General features: G+C 39.6%; 2 protein-coding genes across 3 annotated transcripts in view; one reads left to right on the top strand and one right to left on the bottom strand.

The window, feature by feature from the left end:
- The first annotated feature begins 1,615 nt into the window (after nt 1-1,615).
- dnase2 (deoxyribonuclease II, lysosomal) lies at nt 1,616-9,281 on the top strand. Of its 2 annotated transcripts, none has more exons than XM_054621340.1 (7): nt 1,616-1,719; nt 2,384-2,484; nt 2,669-2,840; nt 3,562-3,664; nt 4,195-4,359; nt 6,405-6,623; nt 6,830-9,281. In XM_054621340.1, exons 1-7 carry the CDS (start codon nt 1,690-1,692, stop codon nt 7,198-7,200), a joined length of 1,161 nt encoding a protein of 386 aa, XP_054477315.1. In that variant the 5' UTR covers nt 1,616-1,689; the 3' UTR covers nt 7,201-9,281. The 2 variants fall into 2 exon arrangements, with proteins under 2 accessions (XP_054477315.1, XP_054477316.1); XM_054621341.1 differs by having other exon boundaries at nt 1,677-1,719; nt 2,430-2,484.
- Nucleotides 9,282-9,283: 2 nt separating this feature from the next.
- The window catches only part of rgl2 (ral guanine nucleotide dissociation stimulator-like 2), a 29,332-nt gene continuing 16,883 nt past the window's right edge, over nt 9,284-21,732 (bottom strand). Inside the window, exons 9-20 of the mRNA XM_054621339.1 lie at nt 20,425-20,640; nt 19,192-19,295; nt 17,425-17,509; nt 15,647-15,706; nt 14,449-14,535; nt 14,304-14,336; nt 13,760-13,881; nt 13,568-13,654; nt 12,672-12,765; nt 12,275-12,499; nt 11,949-12,063; nt 9,284-11,740 (exon numbers count right to left, since the gene is read on the bottom strand). Coding sequence (XP_054477314.1) covers nt 11,559-11,740; nt 11,949-12,063; nt 12,275-12,499; nt 12,672-12,765; nt 13,568-13,654; nt 13,760-13,881; nt 14,304-14,336; nt 14,449-14,535; nt 15,647-15,706; nt 17,425-17,509; nt 19,192-19,295; nt 20,425-20,640 — 1,410 coding nt within the window. The 3' untranslated portion in view covers nt 9,284-11,558. The remainder of the gene's footprint in view (nt 11,741-11,948; nt 12,064-12,274; nt 12,500-12,671; nt 12,766-13,567; nt 13,655-13,759; nt 13,882-14,303; nt 14,337-14,448; nt 14,536-15,646; nt 15,707-17,424; nt 17,510-19,191; nt 19,296-20,424; nt 20,641-21,732) is intronic.

Genomic DNA, 21,732 nt, shown 5'->3' with positions numbered 1-21,732 from the left:
AACCAAGGGCCTCCTGAAACAAGTGAACTCCTCTGCTGTGTGTTTTTGTCTTCTCAGCTCAGAGGAAAAGTTTCTGAGGAAGTCCTGGTCGGTCTGCATCAGTAAAGTTAGAGGTGACGAGAGTACGCTGTGTCACTTCCTCAAACAGAGCACAATTGTGTGATATGTGATAGCAACTCTTTGATAAACACTGCTGGTTGAGCTCCACATAGAAAGGAGAAAACTGCAGTCATTAGAAATGTAAGTTATTAGAAATGTAAGTTATTAGAAGCACACACATTGTCTTTAAAGGTAATGTATTTTTTGTTTAATCATGAGTAAATAAGGGAGATCAATTCACTTATGAGTTCACCTAAAGTTTAAACTTAACTTGAAAAATGTATTTCATGGTGACACGGTTATTATTCTGTCATGCAACCTGCTCTTTGCTTGGCCTCAGCTTCAAATGATCAAATGGTATGCAGACACATAAACATTTTCAAACAAAGAAGGGGAACAGACGAGGAGGAGGAGGAGGAGGAGGAGGAGGAGGAGGAGGAGGAGGAGGAAAGCATGTAAGAAGAAATAAACCACACCAACATTGTGAAAGAGTCTTATCAGGAAGAAACAAACAAACCAGATTCAAGTTCCACTTTTAAGATGGAAATGCAATAGCTCTGCATACTAAGCTTGGGTCAATAGACAGTATCATTTATTTGGTGTGACCTTGGCCAGGTCAACATGCACTTTCCATTATGAATTTAATTTTAGATGGCTTACTTACAGTTCCTTATAATGTGGTGGTTTCAGGAGTGTTTAGTTCAGTAGAACTTTCAGTTCAACCTGCAAACTAACTTTACCGCAGAGGTTTACTGTCTCTCCAAGCTGCGGAGTTTGACAGGCTTTTCCACCCAAGACTTTGTAAAGTCAAAGGTCTCTTTTAAGGGTGATGAAAATGGTGGAAATTGTGAAAATATTTTAGTATATTCGGTATTGATACATTATAGCTATACTGCCCCTATAGAACATATAATATCAACTTACATTCTTTAATATTATATATGTTGCATTTACAAGAAGGCTACTCATTTTTAAATAGTTAATGGAAACATTATTACCTGTCTAATAATATCACTCCACAGTCAGGACTTTTTTTTTGTATTTATTTAAAATTGAATTAGGCTACATTTTATTTTATTATTTATTTATTTTAACATTTTCTTTCTGCCTGCATTTTACATTTATGTATCTCATTTTCAGATACTTGAGTTTATAATAATAAATGTCTATTCTTTACCTTGTTTTACACTTATAACATTGAGGGGGTTAAATTAAAGAAGTCAGATACCTTCTATGTGTTTACGCACCATTCATGCTTCAGATTTTTCTGTGAAGCCCCGCCCACCGAGTGACGTCATTGGTCACTTGACAGAAACCAAGGACTCTTATAGAAGGATAAGACAAGTTAAAGTTTAACTTTCTGATTTTAACCATTTTTATTTTTTTACTCCATTGATGTTTGGTATATTTTAAACATTTGTAGTAAAAAAAATAAAAATAAATTGTAATTGTGATTGTAATTGAAGAAGTTAAAGGTTGCGTGACGTCACTTTCTCACCCTACCGTCGCAGTCCCAGAGAGTGAGTTAAAACAAGGATGTGGATTTGTAGACTTCTGCACGTCTTCATGCAGAGATAATCCATTGAGGACATGCATGAGGAGAAACGCATTCATCCAGAGGTGTGTAGAAGTAGTTGAATTAATCTTTGCATATGTGCTTTTAGTGACTGTACTTTCCTGCAGTGGTTATAAGTCATGCAAACGACTACTGAGACCTAACTTTACTTTAAAGTTCAGTTTAAATACATTTGCATCAGTTTATTTTTAAATGTGATTCGCTGTGATTACAAATGAGCTTCCTGACTGAACATTGCATAAATGTAGAATTGCATTGACTCAAGTAGTGCACTGTATTCACGTATTCACATTTTTAAGGGTATTTGTACTAATACTTGAGTATTTCCATGCAAAGCACTATTGTACTTTTTACCCCTCTACATTTATTTGATATCTTTATTACTTTAAAGTTTCACATTATTAATACCAAATACAAACAAACAGATACATTCAGAGGTATTAAAAGAGATATAAAGCTTCACAGTAGTGTATAAAATAGTAATAGACTGCCCCACCTTTACCATCTGCAACATTAAAGTGATATCAAATAGATGTATTATTCAGAAATGGGTCATTGTGTACGATAAGTACTTTACTTGGTACTTTAAGTAACCTACATTTTGGTACTTTTACTCAAGTAAAATATTTTAATTATTAAAGTAATTTTGAGGCAAAAATGAAAGATATACATATATTTATAATGATTAATATGTCTGCATCTTCTCAGATGTTTCTGTTCCTTTTCTCCCTGCTGGTCTTCTGTGTGCCACTAGGGGGCGATACCTCACCAATCACCTGCTACAACGACCAGGGAGATGCTGTTGATTGGTAATTAATTGATAGAAGTCCTGGACAAAGCATTCTTTTTATAAATACACTTAATGGTGTCTTAAGAAAGCCTAGTAGAAAAGTTAAAACAATAATTTTCAAATCAGTGTTGTGTCAGTTTTATTTACAGCTTTTTTACAAATGTCTTCCTCAGATGCACTGACTGTCTCATTCTCTGTGTTAGGTACTATATGTACAAGCTGCCTAAAGAACATGGAGAGAAGTCTCCCCATCAGGGTGAGATGTATTTACTGCTGGAAAAGGGGAGTGAAGGATGGTCTAAAGGGAAGGGGACAGTGAACGACACCACGGGAGCTCTGGGCCGAACAGTGGGTCAGCTGTACTCACAAGGACAGGTCTGTTTCTACCAGGTGTCAGCCTCCTTCTACCTGTGCATTATTATACAGTTTCCAGTTCCTTATTATTCATGTTTCAAATGCATGCATGATTCATATGAAATGGCCATGCCAGACTCTACATTTTTTATGACAGATAAGACTTCCCTTTTATTCCCCCTAAAATGCAAATAATATCCTTAAAAAAATACAGATTATCCCTCTGAATCTGCATTAGCTTCTACCATGATGGTTGTAAATCTTCCTGGGGAATTAATATAAGATTTCTTTGCCCTTTTCTTCAATTTCCACAATATAACAAAACTACATTTAGCCATGAAATATCAGTAGGAAATATTTATGCTTTCTTCCACACATCAGCAGATTTGATTTGATCACATGCTTCTGCTGTTTCACTGCAGACTTCTCATTTTATTATTAAATGCAGCGGTAAGCCATTTCGTAAAGAACCGTCTGCTGTAACCAGTTGACGTATTAGATCAGATTAAGACCCTAAGAATGGGAACTGAAAGTTTCTCGTGCATGTCTCTGAACAGCTGTGGTTACAATAACATAGTCGTCATAGTCATAGCAGCATGAACATACCAAACATATATGGTTGAATACCTCAACTTAACAATGTTAAGTTGTTTTATCAGGGGTTTTTTCAGTTGAAGTGTGTGTGTCTGTGTTTCTAATGTTCTTCATGTGCCAGGAAAAAAAACCTCTCTCCTCTTTACAGAACACAGAGGTAGCATACATCCTTTACAATGACCAGAAGCCACTTGATGACTTTGGTGACGGATCGGTTGGCAACAGTGGAGGAACAAGGGGGCACACAAAAGGTGGTCCAGCTCCAATAACTGCATAGCCCAGATAGGCTGCAATACATTTGAGTTTGTACTAAAAATTTGCAAATATGGGAAAGTTTGTACTTGTGTATAAATTGTGCAAAAACAAAAATGACAGTCTGTTGCAACACTGTATGGAACTAAATATTTCTTAAATCAAGCTTCATTATACACCTTATATTCCAGTTATCCATACATGGAAATACACATAAAACAAATGTGAATCCAATTTACTTAAGAGTTGCCAAAAATACTCAAACAAACTACTGAAATTCAGAGACCTGTTTAAGGCCAAACAAATTACCCCCTGACAGTATCCAACAGTAATTTATATTTTTATCATAGCAATGTATCAAGTGACAATGTGAAGCTACAGAGAATTGTCAGTTGAATAAGAAGCTCCTCTGTTTGGATCAAAACAAGATAAATGAGCATAGTTGACCTTATTAAGTTTTGACTCTAGCCGTCGTGGGAGGAAACCTTGAGGCTTTTTGCTGACAATCTTAATATCTCTGTTTCTTCAGGTGTCGTCCTGCTGGATAAGAATCAGGGCTTCTGGTTGGTCCACAGCACGCCTCAATTCCCCCCTGTACGACAGGCAGGACAGTATTATTACCCCAGCAGCGGTGTGGTCAACGGGCAAAACTTTATCTGCGTCACCTACCCGCTCGACCGCTTCCAGACCATCGGTGAGACTGGAGTCCTGCCATGAGGCTGTACAGCACACACACATTGAAATATGAGACCTGGCATCTAATTACGATTAATTCCCTGCCTCCTGACAGCTATTATATATGAAAGAATTAATATACTTTTAATTAAGAAGGATTTCCTTCTAAAACTCATGGCTATATTGGTAAAAAAGGTATTTTTTTTTCTAAATAAATTGAAAATACAAGTTGCTGACACAAAATGCAGCTATTTTGTAAACAAGATTCGAAGATAATCAATAAGATTAGGCTTACATATATTGGTTTGCTGATAAATTCTCCCTTTTTACTAAAACTAGTGCAGTGCCCTTAGGTATTGATGCTTTCAGCTTTCTCGAGAACCGCTCATCCAAACCACTTCACACTCCACACTGTGCTTCCTTGGGTCCTAAGTGATGAATTCCGCCAAGAGTGAAGTCAAGCGGATGAACGGTTGTCGAGAAAATTGAAGGACAGACAAACATAAATACAGAGACTCCTTCCATTTTAGTTGGATTATCGTTATCATATCAGCCAATCGTGTAATCTCCTGCTACTATAACGATACTTTTTCAGTAAAGACAAAGTCTGTTAAATCTATAATGACATATCATTTATGTATAAGAGTTTCCCTGATGTTGATTAGTGCTTTACTCTGCAGAGCTGCTTAGTGAAAACAGGTTTCAACACATTTCAGGTGAGTCTTAGTTTCCCACGAGAGTGTAAATGCTGTTTCTGAGGCCGAAACCATAAATATTTGTCATCCTGTCTCATCTTGCAATCCACTGGCAGACTCAGAAGTTGGCACAGTTGCTATGTGCCCGGGGTTATGTCATTAGATTGAGGTGTGTTACCATAGAGATACCGGCCCTCACACTGCAGCATGTGTTCGCTCCATCGGATGTTCTCTCAGGACTCTCTGGGAGTGTGAAGGTGTCCAGGCCAACGAGGACGCCCAGCTGATAAATGTCAAACAGCGGAAGGTGTCATGTTTCATTTTAGAGCACCTTGCAGCGTGAAGGTGCACATACATGATTAGAAACTGAGATTAGAAACTTCTTTAACAAGTTCATTAGTACCTAGGTTATTCCATTTGTAGAGACTAGTATGTTGGCAGATATATGTGCTTGTTTAGTGTTTTAATTAGCTCAATTATTATCACAGTGACAATGCTAACATGCTAATGTTTAGCAGTTATAATATTTGCCATTTTCACAATCTTAGCTTAGCGTGTTAGCATGCTGCTAATGAGCAGTCAACGCAAAGTACAACTGAGGCTGATGGGATTGTGATCAGTTTTGCAGATATTTGGTTATAAACCAATGTATTAAAGCTATTAGAAAATGTGACCTCATGATGGTGCAAGATGAAAAGTCAGGGGATCAACAACATTATTACAATGAATCCCAAGGGGGACAACAGTTGGAGAGATATTTCGCTCAAAACCCCCAAAATGTCAAACCATGGTGTCCCGAGATGAAAAGTCAGGCGATCTCCAGAGTCATTAAGAACCGTTCTCTGGGCTCCATGGACTTATTGGTAGCTTTAAGACGTCACCTTGTACTATGAGAAATTGTGATGGTCATTTTTCAGCATTTACTGACATCTTGTAGACTTAATGGTGCATAAGTTAAGAAGATATAATGGAGTGGTTAATCAATAATGAAAGTAATTGTTTAGTAGTTGCAGTCCTAATGGAGCTCCTTGAAAGACAGACAGTAAGCTGAAGTGCATAATGTGTTTAGGTTTTGAAGTAAAGCGTGTGGTGATGTATGTGTTGTATTGTGTACTGTTTTATATTTTGTACGATGCAGGCCAATAAAGGAAACATTTAAAAAGTAGACGTACATACAGGAAGGTTTGAAAGAAAATGAAGAAAAATAACGGCAAAGATACATACATGGATTCTAAAAAAAATGTTTCTCATTAAAGAGTATCCAATGTCACCAAGACGGCGCTCCTCATTTACTATACTTAACAAATAAAGTGACTCTGGGGTGCCGTTAGCAGCGTTTGCCTTAAATCTAATTTGTTTTGCACCGCAGGAGAGCAGCTTCAGATCAATCAGCCTAATGTGTACGACTGCGACGTCCCCGGCTCCTTGGCGTCCCTGGTGCCTTCACTGGCTGCTCTCTGCAAGAAAACACATCTGTCTGGTCACATCTTTCCACGTGTGAAACCCGTGTCCAACCGCAGCATGACCCTGACCTCAAAGGAAGGCACCAAGTTCATCAGCTTCGCCAAGGGAGCCTCCTTTGACCAAGGTACGACTTTGGAGCAATAAAAGTGTTTTCAAGGTTGTTCTTTCCACAGTTCATCTTTTGTCAGCCTCACCTTGAGCTTCTTTGCAGGTGTAAATAGCCCAAATTGGAATAATTAGTCACCCTCTGTACTCTACTAGAAAGCAGACCTTTACAGCCAGAGATAATAAAAACATGTTTCCATCCATCTCCTCTCTCTGCCTCCTCAGACCTGTACCACTCCTGGGTGGCCCCCAGCCTCCAGTCCGACCTCCTGGTCCAGTTCTGGATTCGCTCCACGGGCATTCTCCCCTCCGACTGCTCTCTGGGCTGGAAGGTCCTGGACATCACGCTCATCAACCCGGGGCAGACGTTCACCTTCAAGGCCAGCCAGGACCACTCCAAGTGGGCCGTCAGCCCCAAGGCAGCGGGGTCCGGGTCCGGGGGAGGCTGGGTGTGCGTGGGAGACATAAACCGGAACCAGGCAGAGGAGAAGCGAGGCGGTGGCACCGTGTGTCTGCAAGACCCGGTGGTGTGGAAGGCCTACAGGACGGCGGCGCTGGAGTGTGAGGCTTGTGGAGGAGGAACGATCCAGTGTTGATACCCTGCTGGAGCCCGATGGGTGGAGAAGAGGGCCGTCATGGGTTGATAAGGATGAGATCACATCCGGCATTTGGGGCTTTTGAGGTAATTGTTTGCATAAATTTTGGTACAGTGTGATTTTTTTAATGTCTGTTGGAATCTATTTGAAATCATGCATGTTTAGCATTAAAATAAATTATCTTTTTTTATTTTTTATTTTACACTTTTGTGATATTCTTGAGATGTTACAATTATTTATTTTAAGGTTCCCTGTGGAGGTTTTGACCACTATTAATGTTATGGTTTTCATGTGTGGCTTTATCTGGATGCTTGTGCACACACATGGGTGATGCAATATACATTCCAGCCAATGAGTTATTATAGGTTGCTCTAAATCCCCTAATAACTTCAAATCTTAAGCACTTCTATGCATCAGTAAATATTCACGACTAAAGGTAGAAAACAAACATCTTTAGGGAGTATTTGTTACAAGTTTAGCTCTGAAAAACTCAATTTATCAGGACTGTGTCATCAGATTCTGATTCAAATGTTCATAAATCCTGAATGGTGCATGGAAGTATGTGACATCACATTATTCAAACCAAGCCCCGCCCATTTCAATCCAGTGCAAAGAGCACAGAGAAAAGAAACACAGAGATCTAAAATAGTGCGTTCACGTGGGACCCCATCATTCAGAGAAAGAGGCTGATTGAGGAAATATGTTTCTGGGGCCTTTAAGGCACAAAAACCATTTCACTTGTTCAGAATGATTATGGGCTGCTATCAAGGGCTGCTGCACCATCCGCTTCAAACTAAATGCATACAGAACAATGCTGGAGGAGGACAATTAGTCAAATCTGACACTGAAGCAGAGGGCTTTATGGGAAATATGGTGTTCATTTTGAAAAAAACACAAAAACCTCAAAGTGCTACTTTAAATGAAAGCATTTGTTCAAGTGTCTTTAAAACCGTTGGGTATTCTTTTAACTGAAACTAAGAAAAAACGATGTCACAAACTGTGTATGGAAGTGCTGCCTCACTATGTTGAACTTGTCTGTTTAAAGGTGCAGTGTGTAGATATAGCCATAATTTCATTTTAAAACTTAAAAAAATGAACTAACATTATCAACAGAATATGTAGAAGTAGCAGTTTTGACGTTTTCTCAAAGACGTCTATTGTTGCGGAGATATCTACTGACATTAGCATGCTAACCAGCTAGCCCTAGCCCGTCCTGTCTCGTAATACCACTTTTACCTCTAGAGGCGATAGTGAGTCGCTGTAAGGACGAAGAATTAGAACATCAAAGGTTCCTGAATTAATGGCACAGTGAAGTGGCGAAGAAAACATGTTTTTAAGATATATAGAGAAGCAAAAAAAGAGTAAACATTGGCGTGGCTTTCCACCGCTGGAGACAGCTCTTAGCGAGTAAAGAGATGATGTTTGATGCTGAACTCGCAACGTCTCTTTTAGACTGGAAACATTTAACATTGGTACTTAACGTAACACATATTTACTGCAACTCATGACAACACAAACTGCACCAAAAAACATTCCAGATGGTGTCAACATATAGATTTGATGTGGCTGTTTTCTTGCTAAAACTAAGCTAAGAAAGCTTTAATGAAAACTATAGGCCGACGCCACACACAAAGATTATTAGACAGCAGTGTTATTTTGCCTGGCTCTGAGTTTCAGCAGTGTGATTGAATTTTTCCCATTTTTACCCTGCTGTTAGTTCATTTTTTAGGTTGCTTGGACCCAGTAGAGATGAAATGCTGCCCCCTATTTGTTTGGAGTATGTGGTCAAATCGTACACATTGCACCTTTAAATATAAGCTGGTTTATCGTTATGTTCTCTGGGAGCGGGTCAAGCATGAAAATGTATGTTATGGAAATTTAAATACATAAAACTGTGGGATTATTTGCACTATATGTAACATGCAGCACACATTTTACAGACATAATTAAACTGCAGACAGTCACAACATTCAGGTGTGATGATTTCTTTAATACTTTGTGTTTCATGAATGCTTGTGTTATTAACTGAGTGTTTGTGAATTTCTAATGTGCTTCTCTGACATAAAAACAATTTTTTATTTTTTTTTGTTTGTTATGTTTGTTAAGTTGGTAGACAAAGATGCTGGCTATCTTGAATCTGAATAAAAAGACTCAAACAGAGGCATATTTCTCGTCGCTGATGTATATTCATCTTGCTTCGTTTACCTCATTGATGAGAAAAATAGAAATGTGTGTATGTGACATGTACATACATCATTAATTATATTTATGGGATACTCAACCACATGGAAAATATCTGTCTGTATTGAAGGTGGAATATGTTACAGCACATCAGTCAAAAGGAATGAACTTCATATAAAAGTAAATTTATTACCACAAAAATAGGACATCCTGTATGTAGTGCATAAATAGCTTTGATGTGAGACCACGCAGCACTGGACTGCGTTTTCTCCATGTATACTGAATACATTCTAATGCAAACACGAGGGAAGATGTGCATCCTGTTTCGAGAAAGGCACTAAAACGATCAGTAGCATAGCATAACGCTAGCACACGTCATCTATTATTACCCAGAATCCTCTCCCTGGTCCGGCTTTATGCTCGTGCCTCAGCCTGCAAGGAGGCCTCACAAGCACTGAGCAGAAACAACCAGAAGTCACAGGACTTTGTCCAGATCTTTTTAAAAAGAGGTGTGTTTCACTGTTCACTTCACTGTGACATGTTAATACCTAACATGATATTGGAAGTATGTAAACAGATGTAGTTGTATCCTGCTGAGCTGTGTAATCTGCATGATTGAAGTTTAGCTCATTCTCTGTTGATACATTCTGACCTGGAAAACCTTAAACTTATCATTTGTGGTGTATTGTTTTAATTTTTCCTTAATCTTTTCCTCATCTTCTAGCTACTGTGGGGATATTCTGAAGCAAAGCCACAAGCTTTGAAAGTGCTGCATGGTGTTTAGTTTAAAGCTGCAATAATCAATTGTTGGCCACTAGGGGTCAGAGGAACTCCAAAACGAGTTGAATGACAGCTTATAAAGTAACTACAGCTAACTGTTAGGGAACAGCTGCAGACATATACATCTAGCTAAAGAGGAAGTATTCCTGTGTTGTATTTCTGTGCATCTGATAAATTAAGTGCTTATCATTCTCCTTTTAGGGCTAGTTTGGTCTTTTAGGAGACTTTTAAGAAAAAAATGTCCTCTTTAGCAGATAGATGTTCGACTATCTTTACTTTGTGTTTTCTGCTGGTTGCGTTAAAGTTATCTAGCACACACACACACACTGGGTTTATCTGAGCAAAAAAACAAACAAACAGCTGCTCCTGGAAACAGGGTTGATAACAGCTATGAGAAAAAAACATGAAGTAAGTTTCCAGGGCTATTAAAGGCTAAAAAATGATCTTTAGAGCTGCAAGGATGATCTTTCTTTTTAGGTTAGTTGAAACAAGCAGCACCTTTCCGTGATCTAAATTGTTATTACAGAAAAAGATTGATTAATGCAGCTTTAGGTTTATGTTTGAAATGAGTATCTGCATGAGTCAAAGCTGAAATAATTACTCTAGCTGTCTGTAGAAACATGCTGGCCTCTTTAAAGTGAAAATCTTGCAGGTATTTGATGCACACGTGGACCCAGAGCTCAGTGTAAACACAATGTCGACATCATACAGACGTACAAAATATATAAATATATACAAAACATATATATATATGTCTCATTTGACTAGCTCCAGTGTTTTGCTACGGTGATGCACTTGCGTCTTTGGGCTCTTCCTCACGTGTGCTGTTTATCAGAACCAGGACAGGCTCTGTATATTAAGATTTCATTATGCTTCTTCGCCATAAAAACACACTTTCCTTTATCCTTCAACGGCATCTCAGGTGATCACAGGCTTTCTGACCAATTAAATGCATTTTTTAACATTTAAAAATGTCACTCACGACTGAGGCACACAACAGCAGTGGACTTCCTGGAGCTTTAAGCAATTAAAAAAGCTCTTATTCATTGAGTAGGAATGAAAGAAAATAAATCAAGTGCTACCTGACTGGGACTCGAGAGCCAGCACCAAGTTAAAGGCTTCCATTGCTCTTATTGGGTGTGAATAAGTAATGCATACTGTTTTGGAAAAGAGGAAAAACTGACACTGTTCCTCAGCAGCAGACTGGAGGTATGAAATGTTTGACAAAACCTGCTCGAGAGTTGTCGATAAAGACTTGGTCCTGGTCTTGGGTGTTTTGGTAGAACAAGCTTTGTAGGCGCACAGGGGAAAAAAGGCATGAGTGGAAGGCCACAATCACTGAGGAGAGAAAAAGAATAATCAGTCACTGAGGGAAAGGTTGGGTTGAAAACTGGACGTCAAAACAGTGTCCTGACCAGTCTCCTCCCCTTGGCCTTTATTCGAGGAAAAGTGGCGCTCGTCTCCGTGTGGATCGGCATTGAGCCCAGAGGAGTGTTTCCGCCTTTCCTCCTACACAGGAAGTCAACACTCGACGACGACATGGCGTAGAAGACGTTTCCTGTAGCAGGGATGACCAGTTCTGTGTGAAGAGACAAAGGGAGACAAATTTTTAAAAAACCCCCGAGGTAGACCACAATTTAAGATAAAAGCAAAAATTTTAAATCTCAAGAAGATATTTCTCCATTTGGGTATCAGAAAAACACCAACTTATGATAATACTGCTGCAGAAACACCTTGTACATATCTAATAGGTGTTGTATTTTTCTGCACAGGAAACACTTCTTTACCTTTTCCTTCAGGCAGAAGTTGGATCAGCTCATATCTGGACGTCTGTTTGGGGTCCTGATTGTGCTTTTCTAAGGCAGAGCTGATCACAGTGGGGGTCTTGTCATTGCTCGTGACCTGAGGGGAGAGAGGAGGAGAACAATGACACCGGGACAGCGTGATTTGCGCTAATGACATCCTCGGTCCGTTGTATCCTGAGGATCTGATTCTGATGACTATCATTACGGGATCCCAGCAGACAAGCTGAAGTGGAGCATGTTGAAGATAATTCGGGACAAAAGCATTTTCTACAATCTGCTGCAGTTGATCAAACGGTTTGAATTAGTACCAGTATGCTTCGGTACAGGTTTCCGTCATGCAGGTCCATCCGTATCCTGATGATCCGCATGTCGGGCCCCGACCCTTGGACGTTATTGGGGGGGTTGTTGCCGCAGGAGACTGATCGGCGGTGTGATTTTGTGGGAGTGGATGGAGTCAGCGTGGCAGGGGTGGATTCATTGGTCGAAGAAGACGTGTCGACATCCAGACAGGACACAGACGGAGACTTCATGTGCTGCAATCGAAAATGAAAAAGCAACGGTGCTGATGTTAATCAAGGAAGGATTGTTTTCTCAATCGAGTTCGGTGCAATGATGTTAAGTGGAATTAGACAAAAGGAAAACAGAGTCGCTCCTGCGTACAATGTCTGTGAAACAAGCAAAATGAAAATGCAAAGTTTGTATTACCTTTGTGAGTTTTGAGAGCAGATTGTTGACAGGTGAGGGGAAGTCAAAGAGGCTGTCACTGTCGCCAGTCAGGCTGGTCCGAGAGCTACTCAGGCTGTGGACACAATAAAAATATGAGAAATGTCAGAAATTTGTCACCTTCTGATATTTTCCAAAATTCAATTTAATGTTAAAACACATGAACACGGCAAAAACTGATATTTGAGAAGCTAGAACCAGATTTTTCTTTTGATAACTGACTTTTTAAAATTGTTGTATACTCAATTCCTTTTTATTGGCTAGTTGTTAATGGACTAAATGTTCCATCACTGATTCAAGTTGGTGATACTACAGCGAGTAAGTACTGCTCTTAAAATCGTGGGCTTGGGAGAGACATAGAATGTAATAATTAAAGCAGAAGAGGCCGAGATACGCTGCATTATTTCATAGTGTAGTCTAGAACCAAAACTCCAACATTAAGTCATGTCAATTTAATTTATAAGTAGCTGAAAATCACAACTTTCCATAATGAAACTCAATAGCATCTTTCATTCAGCCTGCTTGTGTCCCCTCCTTTGTAAGACAGGCTCTCTTTTAAACATTTCTAGCCTCAAGCCCAATAAGAGTTATGTTCCAGACTTTAAAAAGCTCCATTAGCAACAGATGTTACTGTTTTCACCGTCTGAGTGGTGATCCTTAAACTGAACTTCATGCTTAAAGTCTGTGGACAACCCACCACAACCTGGACTACCAACCCAAATCCCGGTCTATAAATTGTGTGAATGTGTTATCATGGTCATTTTACTGTGCCATGTCTCTGTGTGTGTGTGTGTGTGTGTGTGTGTGTGTGTGTGTGTGTGTGTGTGTGTGTGTGTGTGTGTGTGTGTGTGTGTTTAGGGGTGTTCAGTATAGCTTACTCCGCGCACTGTGTGATGATGACTGTTGGAGTACTGCCTCGGGGGCTCGGTTCACCAGGTGCTTCGATTTCATTGGACAGTCTGTAACTGAAATAGACATCATACAATATTTCAAAAAGTCATCATCACAGAAACACAAATGAATGCATTCAATACATTTGATTCTTCGGAACCAAGCGTATAGATGTTTACCTCTTCTCCTCTGTTAGCGTCGGTACACTCTGATACCACTGTATGAAGGCCTCGTCGGCGGTGAAAACACAGTTTTTGCAGGATGACTGCAGGAGCCGGATTTGAGCTAAAACCTCAAATTCCTGTTAACAAAGAGGCTCATCACCACAAGGTTTCACAATAACAAAAAGAAAAAAGAAGAAAAAGAAATGAAATGTTGGCTGTGTTTCTCTCATCTTGCACCTCACGGTCACCTCCACCTAATCATTCTCCTCCCGCAGATATAATGTTACCTCTGCACGCTCTAATACGCTCTTATCTGAAAAAATGATCCCACGTTTCTTTCTTCTCTTTGTTGCTCGTCTTCTGCTCCCTAACAGAAGAGGATCTTACAAAGGAATTTTTGCCAGGGTGCTACAATTCTTACTCATCATGCACACCTCAGTAATACATGCTTGTTGTGTCAGCGCTGTGGAAACAGAAGCTTATTCCTGAGCATCAGCTGTATGCAGATCTCTCAACTTTTAACCTTTTATCTCACACACCGATATGTTGAAACACTCACCCTTCTCCTTTTGTCAAAGTTGATGTAGCCGTTCTGCAAAGGGAGGGACAGGATTTGCTATGTCAGTTTGATAATTGTAAAATACTGAGCAACTTCCAGGGGTTGTGACCAACTTTGACCCTTGAGAGAGACGAGGGCGACTTACATCCAGCCTGTCTTTGACCGCCGTGTCCAGCATGGTGAGGTCTGTGAGGAAGAGGCCCAGGTAGGGCACAGTGCCCTGCGCGTTGGACTGTGTAAGGAGAAGGAAAAAAAAGAAAGTGTTTTATCCATTCCCCAGTGGTTTCTACTCACATCGTAAAGAGCCCACACAGAGAGGGATTGCAGAGCAGCCGCCTGCAGCTATTTTCAAACGATGGCTGAGGATTCAGCACATCACACACACACACGGCCGCCTCTCTGTTCCGCTTCGCTGCTGCATGCCGGTCGATACCCCTTACAACCCTCCATCAAACCACTGAAACACCCCGCGCTTAGCGAAAGTGACATCAGTGTCAATGTCTGAATGCAGACGTTTTGTGGAAAAGCTGTATTTTCTAGTACGGTACTTTAAGTTTGAAATACATTATTAAGCTCCATTATCCATCCGTCAAGCTTTTTTATCATAACTGAGTTTTTAACATAGAAATAATAGATTATTCTCACGTTTGTGACGCAATAAACATATACTGAATATCTATGACAGAACATACAGTTTATACATACAAGAAGATGAACGATTAACGATTTAAGCCCTAAAATGACCCCTGAATGCAAGTTTAACCACAGAACATTTTTCAGATATTCTATAACATTTTGTCCCCTAACTTTTACACTACCACATTTGCAGGTTCTTACATCATCCTGAATGTTCCAAGGTCTCCCATAAAAGGCCTGAGGGGCTGTACAACCCTTCAGGCTAAAACTATTGGTATTCACACCAGACGTTGGTTGTAAAATTAGTATATATTTGTCTTTTTTAATGCGCTTGAGGATCTGAGGTTTTGCCTCAGCGACAAATGTTGAGGTCATTATTAAGTTACCCCTCTGTGACTGGAACTATCTGAAATGTCTATTGGTGGGGGATTTGAAGCTCCAGTGAGAATCATTTACAAATGTTTAACTGTGCATGTGAACTCTGAGTGTTTCAAGGGACATATTTGCACAATTTAAGCTGTTTACAACCGAGTGCTGCTCTGTGCAACAGCATTGGTTTTCAGCGAGTCGTAGAGGGAGTTCATTTTCCCTAACCTTAAAGTGAAACCCAGTGATCTTCCACAAACAAAACTGCCAACCCAAATAGCTAAAACTCCATCACTCCCTAATTTCATGTCTAATCAAGTCTTTAATTCAACTCTACTTACCCTATTAAGATGTTTGTTGTTGAGCCTGTTGTCAAGGTTGGCGAACTTTGATGTCCCCTCCTGCAACACAGAAGAAAAGATGTTGTAAGGTTTTAAAGGAGACACATCATGCTGATTTTCAGGTTAGTACTTGTATTTGGGGTTTCCACAAAAACATGTTTTCATGCTTTAATGTTCAAAAATGCAATTCAATTCAATTCAATTCAATTCAATTCAATTCAATTCAATTCAATTCAATTCAATTCAATTCAATTCAATTTTTTGCACCTGTCTCTTTAAGACCCCCTTCCAAAAATAAACATGATAAAAAGTCAATTTTCATTCTATTTTTATCTCTGATTTGGTTTCCATAAACTCCAGGCCAGCTGGAAATATCTGCCTCTTAAGCTGCTAAATGCTCCACTATGTTCACCAGTTAGGTGCTAACTTTACCTCTGTGTTGTTTGTTGATGGCCAGGTAGCGTCCAGTAGGTTTATCAGAGCTTCCTGCTGTGGCCGTAATGCCATTTAGAGAGTAGTGAGAGTGATTCAAAATAGTAAAGTTTTGGGCCATATTCATATATTTATTTCTACGTACATGACATTTAGTATTTATCTTTTGTTTAAAAAGAAATACATATACAGGATGATAAAACATGTGTGATTTATGAAAAAATACAAATAAACCTAAATGTATCATTAAACTAGATAAAAACCGAAGCCTGTCATTACAAATGATGTTAGCATGAATACACTTTCACACATTTTCACGACATTAATATTGTAAATGCAAAGTTGACACTGCTTTAGAGATCTGTCATGGCAACTTCACATCGTCCAAGAAGACATAGCCTGTAATAACCATGCAATATAATATAGTTTACTACATTGTGAAGTGCTTCAACGACAGTGTGATGAACAATTTCATTGAATCATTCATCTTACATCTGCTAGTCGTAGACATTTTTAGACATGCTGTTTTCTGTCATCAAAGCTCGGAGTGAGGTTTCAAAATGAAAGCAAATGTTTGCTTGAATTCCTTTGGGGTTATCATGGATGAAAATCACAGCTAATGCAAAGGTATTGATGCCTGCATTGCACCATAACAGAGAATCAAAACACAGCTAATCTTGTCAGCTTCTCTCACTCTGTGACACAGTGCAAACTAAATATAATGTACGGCTTCAGATGGGCGTCTCACACTGAAGTGCTAGTGTTGACAGAATAAGGGCAGTTACGCTCAACCAGATTAGACTGGATTCTGCTCTTTTAAAGCAGTCATAAATCTCTACCACTTAATGTTGTTTTCAGCCGAGAAGGCTCGACGTCAGCCTGTGCAGATAGGAATTTTAACAAATGTGGTCCAGTAGTGGCTCTTGACAGACACATTTATAAATGTCTCGTACTGCTGTTCAAATTATGGGAATGCTCGTCAGCAGGATGCGAGAAACAAGTGCAGATGAGTCACGTGGTTTTTCAGAGCTGCTGTTTAAGACTTGACAGATGTCATTGTGTGCTTGCATTGTGCTTCTTTGTTGTTGTTGTTTTAAGCCATGCTAGCTAAGTTGCTCTGACAAAATGACATTCAGGCTCATTCAACAAAACTGGTTTGATGTGGCGTCATTTATGAATCAGCCTCTGCGTGCCATAAATAAAGGATCAAATATCCCACTGAACCTGCTCTATTCACACTGTATAATGTAGATTATGTAAATCTGATTTCCTGTTTTTCACTTTTGAAATTGCAAATATATTACATTTCCATTGCAACTCTGTATTTTGTCTTGGTATAAACTTACCTCCTTAAGGAGTTCTCTGCTTTGTGAGTAGTTGTCCTTGTCTGAGAATATTTCTGACAGATCCTCGTATCTCTTAACTGCCTCCCTGTAAAGTGACCAAAGCAGTTTATTGAATTAAATCATCATTCATATTTCAATATAAAATAAGAAAATTAAATGCAATAAATATTATTCCTGTACTGCATGCATTAGATTGTAAAGTTTGGACTGATGGAAAAGTTAAGAATGTTTCATAACATTAACAGAATAATGCTGATTCAGACACAATACCATTTCTGATAATGGTTTAGGTTTATGTTGAGGGAACAACATTGCTGAAGTGGTATTTTTTGTTTTAGCCTATTGAATGGAATTTGACTTCTACTTCTACTCTTCTTTATGAGGTTTAATTCAGAGGTATTTACAAGGTTACCTTGGTGTTTAATGGATGAGGGTAACAACAGCTTCCTAAATATTGTTTGAAGTTCTGAGGAAAATTTCCTTCAGGTCCTAACCACACAGCAAATGTACGGTAGCTGTTTTAAAAATATATTCTTGAACATGTGATCTAATATTTAATAAGTTCGAAGCATCTGGAAATTAATATACATACAGCGTTCGTCACAGAATGTGGAAAGGTCAGCTTAAAGTAATTTCTATAAATGACTTTTGAATCGGTACAAAATTCACTAATTCTGAAAATGTTCATTATCAATTAATCTGCTGTTTATTTTCTTGATTGATTTGCTATAAAGTATCAAATAAAATATCAGAGTTTGGAATTACATTTTTAAAGCCAATTCCCACCCTGTATGTTAGAGAAATATCTGCTCCTTTCATTCAGTTTCCTGTGTGGACACTGTGACTTGTCATAGCAGGATAAGCACAGCTGAAACTAATAACATTAACTAGAAGGGGGAACTCAGTCGAGAGCAGATCTCCACCAGGTGTGTCTGCAACGACCACTGCTTTAATGTTTGATTCAATGAATTCAAACCCAAATTGTGTATCGGATGTTTTTCACTCCGTCGTCACAAACACCAGATACGCTGTCGTCGTAATCAGTACAGATTTCTGCACCGGCTCTGTGCAAGTGTGAGTCTCAGCTCGGTCTAACAGGCATAACTTGAAGCTTTAATTTAGGCTTAAAGTGTACTGAGCCAACTCCCCCCCCTCCACCTGTGTCTTGACTGTGTCTACAGACGGAGATGCACTCTAGTGTGCTATCTAGCGACCCCTATCGTCCGGGGGCCCGGTTAAGAGGAGTGAGTGATCTTCCTGGATCATGGGATGATAATTATGTGGGTGTGACACTCGGCCAACATGCACAATAACATCTCATTATTCCAGAGGAAGATTTTCTATTTTGAGAATGACGCTCCATTATGTCTTTCACTTTCAAACCACTATAATAACGTGGGCTCCCGAAGTGAAATGCCACTGCTGCAATTCCTTAGTCACCAGCACAGGTTAATTCAAGTCCTCCATAACTTACAGTAATACAACAATGTCTACTGTGTTGAACATCTCGCTGTATTGTACAAATACATACAACTATTTTACACCTGAGTTATGATACGGATTTGTACAACTGGTGTCCAATTTCTGTTGTATTGTTGTTTATTGGTAGGTTGTCCTGACAGTTTTTTTTCCTTTTAGGTATTCTTTTCTTATGGAAGGCAATCTGACAGGACAGACAACTATGAATGCCATTGTTCAGTAAACGATGTTCTGTGTGTATGTGGCAATAAATATCTTCTTTAAACTGCGTGTTGTTTGTCTGCAGACCTGTCAGTGTCCTGCCACGTCTTCCTCAGCCGGTGGATGGGATTACTCTGCAGGGCAGACACGATGGCATACAGCGAGGAGAAGTTCTTCCTGGCACGGCACTCCTGTTGAAAGCACACACGGATGACTACACTCATTTGCATGCACACACGTACACACACACAGACTCACACTGTAACTGAGAACACCTGTGGGTGTGGGTCTGGCTGGTATTGAATTACAGCGTCGGCCTGAGGCTGCTGAATAATACATACTGCTAAAGAGGTTTGTCCCAAAAGAAACCCAGGGTGGGCTTAGGACGGCACTTTGGCAGCAAACCAGTGATACCTCGCTTTGCCAAAGAGGATGTTGAAGTGTTTGTGTGTGTGTGTGTGTGTGAGTTTGTGTGTGTACGCAATGACAAATGCAGCCTCAGGAATACTGGAGAGAAGCTGTGGTTAATTCAGAGATAAAGAGGCTCTGAAAGGAATAAAACCGCTCATATGACCATAACAACCAAGGACAGGATATGTTTACATCTTTGTGTGTGTGTGTATGTGTGTGCAGTTGCTGTGAGCTCCACAATATTTTAAAGGAGACAGATTGTTGTGCACAATAACCACAATGTTGTTACAGTTAATCCACATTTCTCTTGTATAAGCGACATTTTTAAGCAGTTTCAAAGCTTCACTGTTTGCCTTGAGCTAATACATCACATTTCTCGACTCAGCACATTTCTAGTACTGTTCATGCACAGTACATTTCCTATTCCATTTCCTAAAGGTATACTGGAACTGTGGGTCTACTTCTAGTATAAAATATGCAGATATTTAATAAGCCCGCTTCTTATTTACTGCCAGAAGTGATCGACCACTAAATGCACTCACATAGGCAGAGAACAGTTTAGTGATTTGCTGCTGCTGTCCAGAAATAAGCCATAAATCAAGACTTCATTACTGTGTTTCGCTCTCAGCTATTGATTAAAGTGAAATTACCGACACAGTCACAGCAGCAAACAAGCTGACTGTGAATTTGTGATCGTATGTGCAAAGTGAGAGCTGAGAATAGGATTATGTTAGGGGATTAACCGGGGTTTATTGTAGGAAAATGCACAGTTGGGGATTTTTGGAGACTTGAAACCCCAACTGACATACTGTTAACATTTTCATTTCAGGATGAGCAACATTATTTCCAATTCTAGCCTTTAGAAATGGCATTTTTTATAGCTGTGTCTTTTGATTTATGCATACTGACCTCTGCCACGCTGATCCATTTCTCCAGCAGTCGGGCTCTCTGCTGGCTGCGCAGATTGGTGGGCCAAAGGCAGGAGGCTAGAACTGCATTGGCCAGCTTGTTGAACTGACGTACGGTGGCCCGGACTGACCAACAAACACCTTCCCTCCCTTTCTTGTCCCTCTGAGACCAGAGTGAGCCGAGGCAGTGGTACGGGACCAGACGGACAAACAGCTCCTGATAAATGGCAGCATACAGATTTGATAAATAACAGCCTGTTTCATTAAATAACTAATCAAATCATGTGACCTGTACTGAAATTTTCTTCCTGCTAGAATTTTGTGCTGACAGAATTTGAGTTTCTGAGGGCACCTTTCTGTTTGTTTTTGCAACACCTTGGCTAATTCTAATCACTGAACTTGACCTTTCGGCCTTGTTTGTTTGTGGTGTTGGTGCCTTTTGGAAAATGTATCATGCAATACGGGGCATAATAAGGCTTGCTGTGCAGTTAATTGTACGCTGGTAAATGTGCGGGCGTTGGCTGACGATCTGCATTTCACAAATGTTGTACCTTGTATGATTTTATACGTGAAATTCTATTATTATTCTATTTATATAAAGTTAACGCACCAATTAGCAGGTGTCGGTGTCTGGTCTCACCATACCTGGATTGTAAGTTAGGCTCCTTGTACTAAGAGACACTCTAAGGAGTCATCTGTTTTTTTTCCTGTAGGTAAATTACAAAAAAAGGCTATTTTTCGCTAATTTTTTGCTTTCTAATTAATATCACATTTGTGCTAACCAAGCAAGCGGAAGCTTTAACTGCTAACTTAGCGTTATGATAACCTGCCCCCACCTAGCCTCGCTCTTCCCCAGCTAGACCCTCTCTTCCAAATATGGTTCTTTCTGATACTAAAAAAATCAAGATGGCCGCTGTTGAAGCCATTCGCTTAGAGCTTCACTTTGGCTCATTAGAAACCTATTGGTGACGTCACTGAGACTACGTCCATATTTAATACGCTCTGTGGTTTGCAGCCACATGGTAGCTCATGTACCACTTACTTTCTGTTTATTCTAAGCAAACTGCTGTTTGAGCAGCAAAAAAATTAAAATGTGTGACTAAGGACGGATGCTGTGTTTTATCACTGAATGAATTATGGCAGAAAAATATAAACATAACCATGTGAGGTAACCAAAGTTCATCATGACAAAACAGGAAGCAGCAAAGGGTCGGTTAAAATGACAGAGAAGCAGACTGTACCTGAACTAATCTACAAAGTCAACACTGACATCAAAGCTGAGGTACAGCTGACCATCAACCCAATCATA

This window comes from Anoplopoma fimbria, chromosome 20, assembly GCF_027596085.1.
Source record: "Anoplopoma fimbria isolate UVic2021 breed Golden Eagle Sablefish chromosome 20, Afim_UVic_2022, whole genome shotgun sequence".
Lineage (NCBI taxonomy): Eukaryota > Metazoa > Chordata > Actinopteri > Perciformes > Anoplopomatidae > Anoplopoma > Anoplopoma fimbria.
The sequence above is the reverse complement of the archived record's forward strand: the minus strand, read 5'-3'. Positions and strand labels throughout refer to the sequence as shown.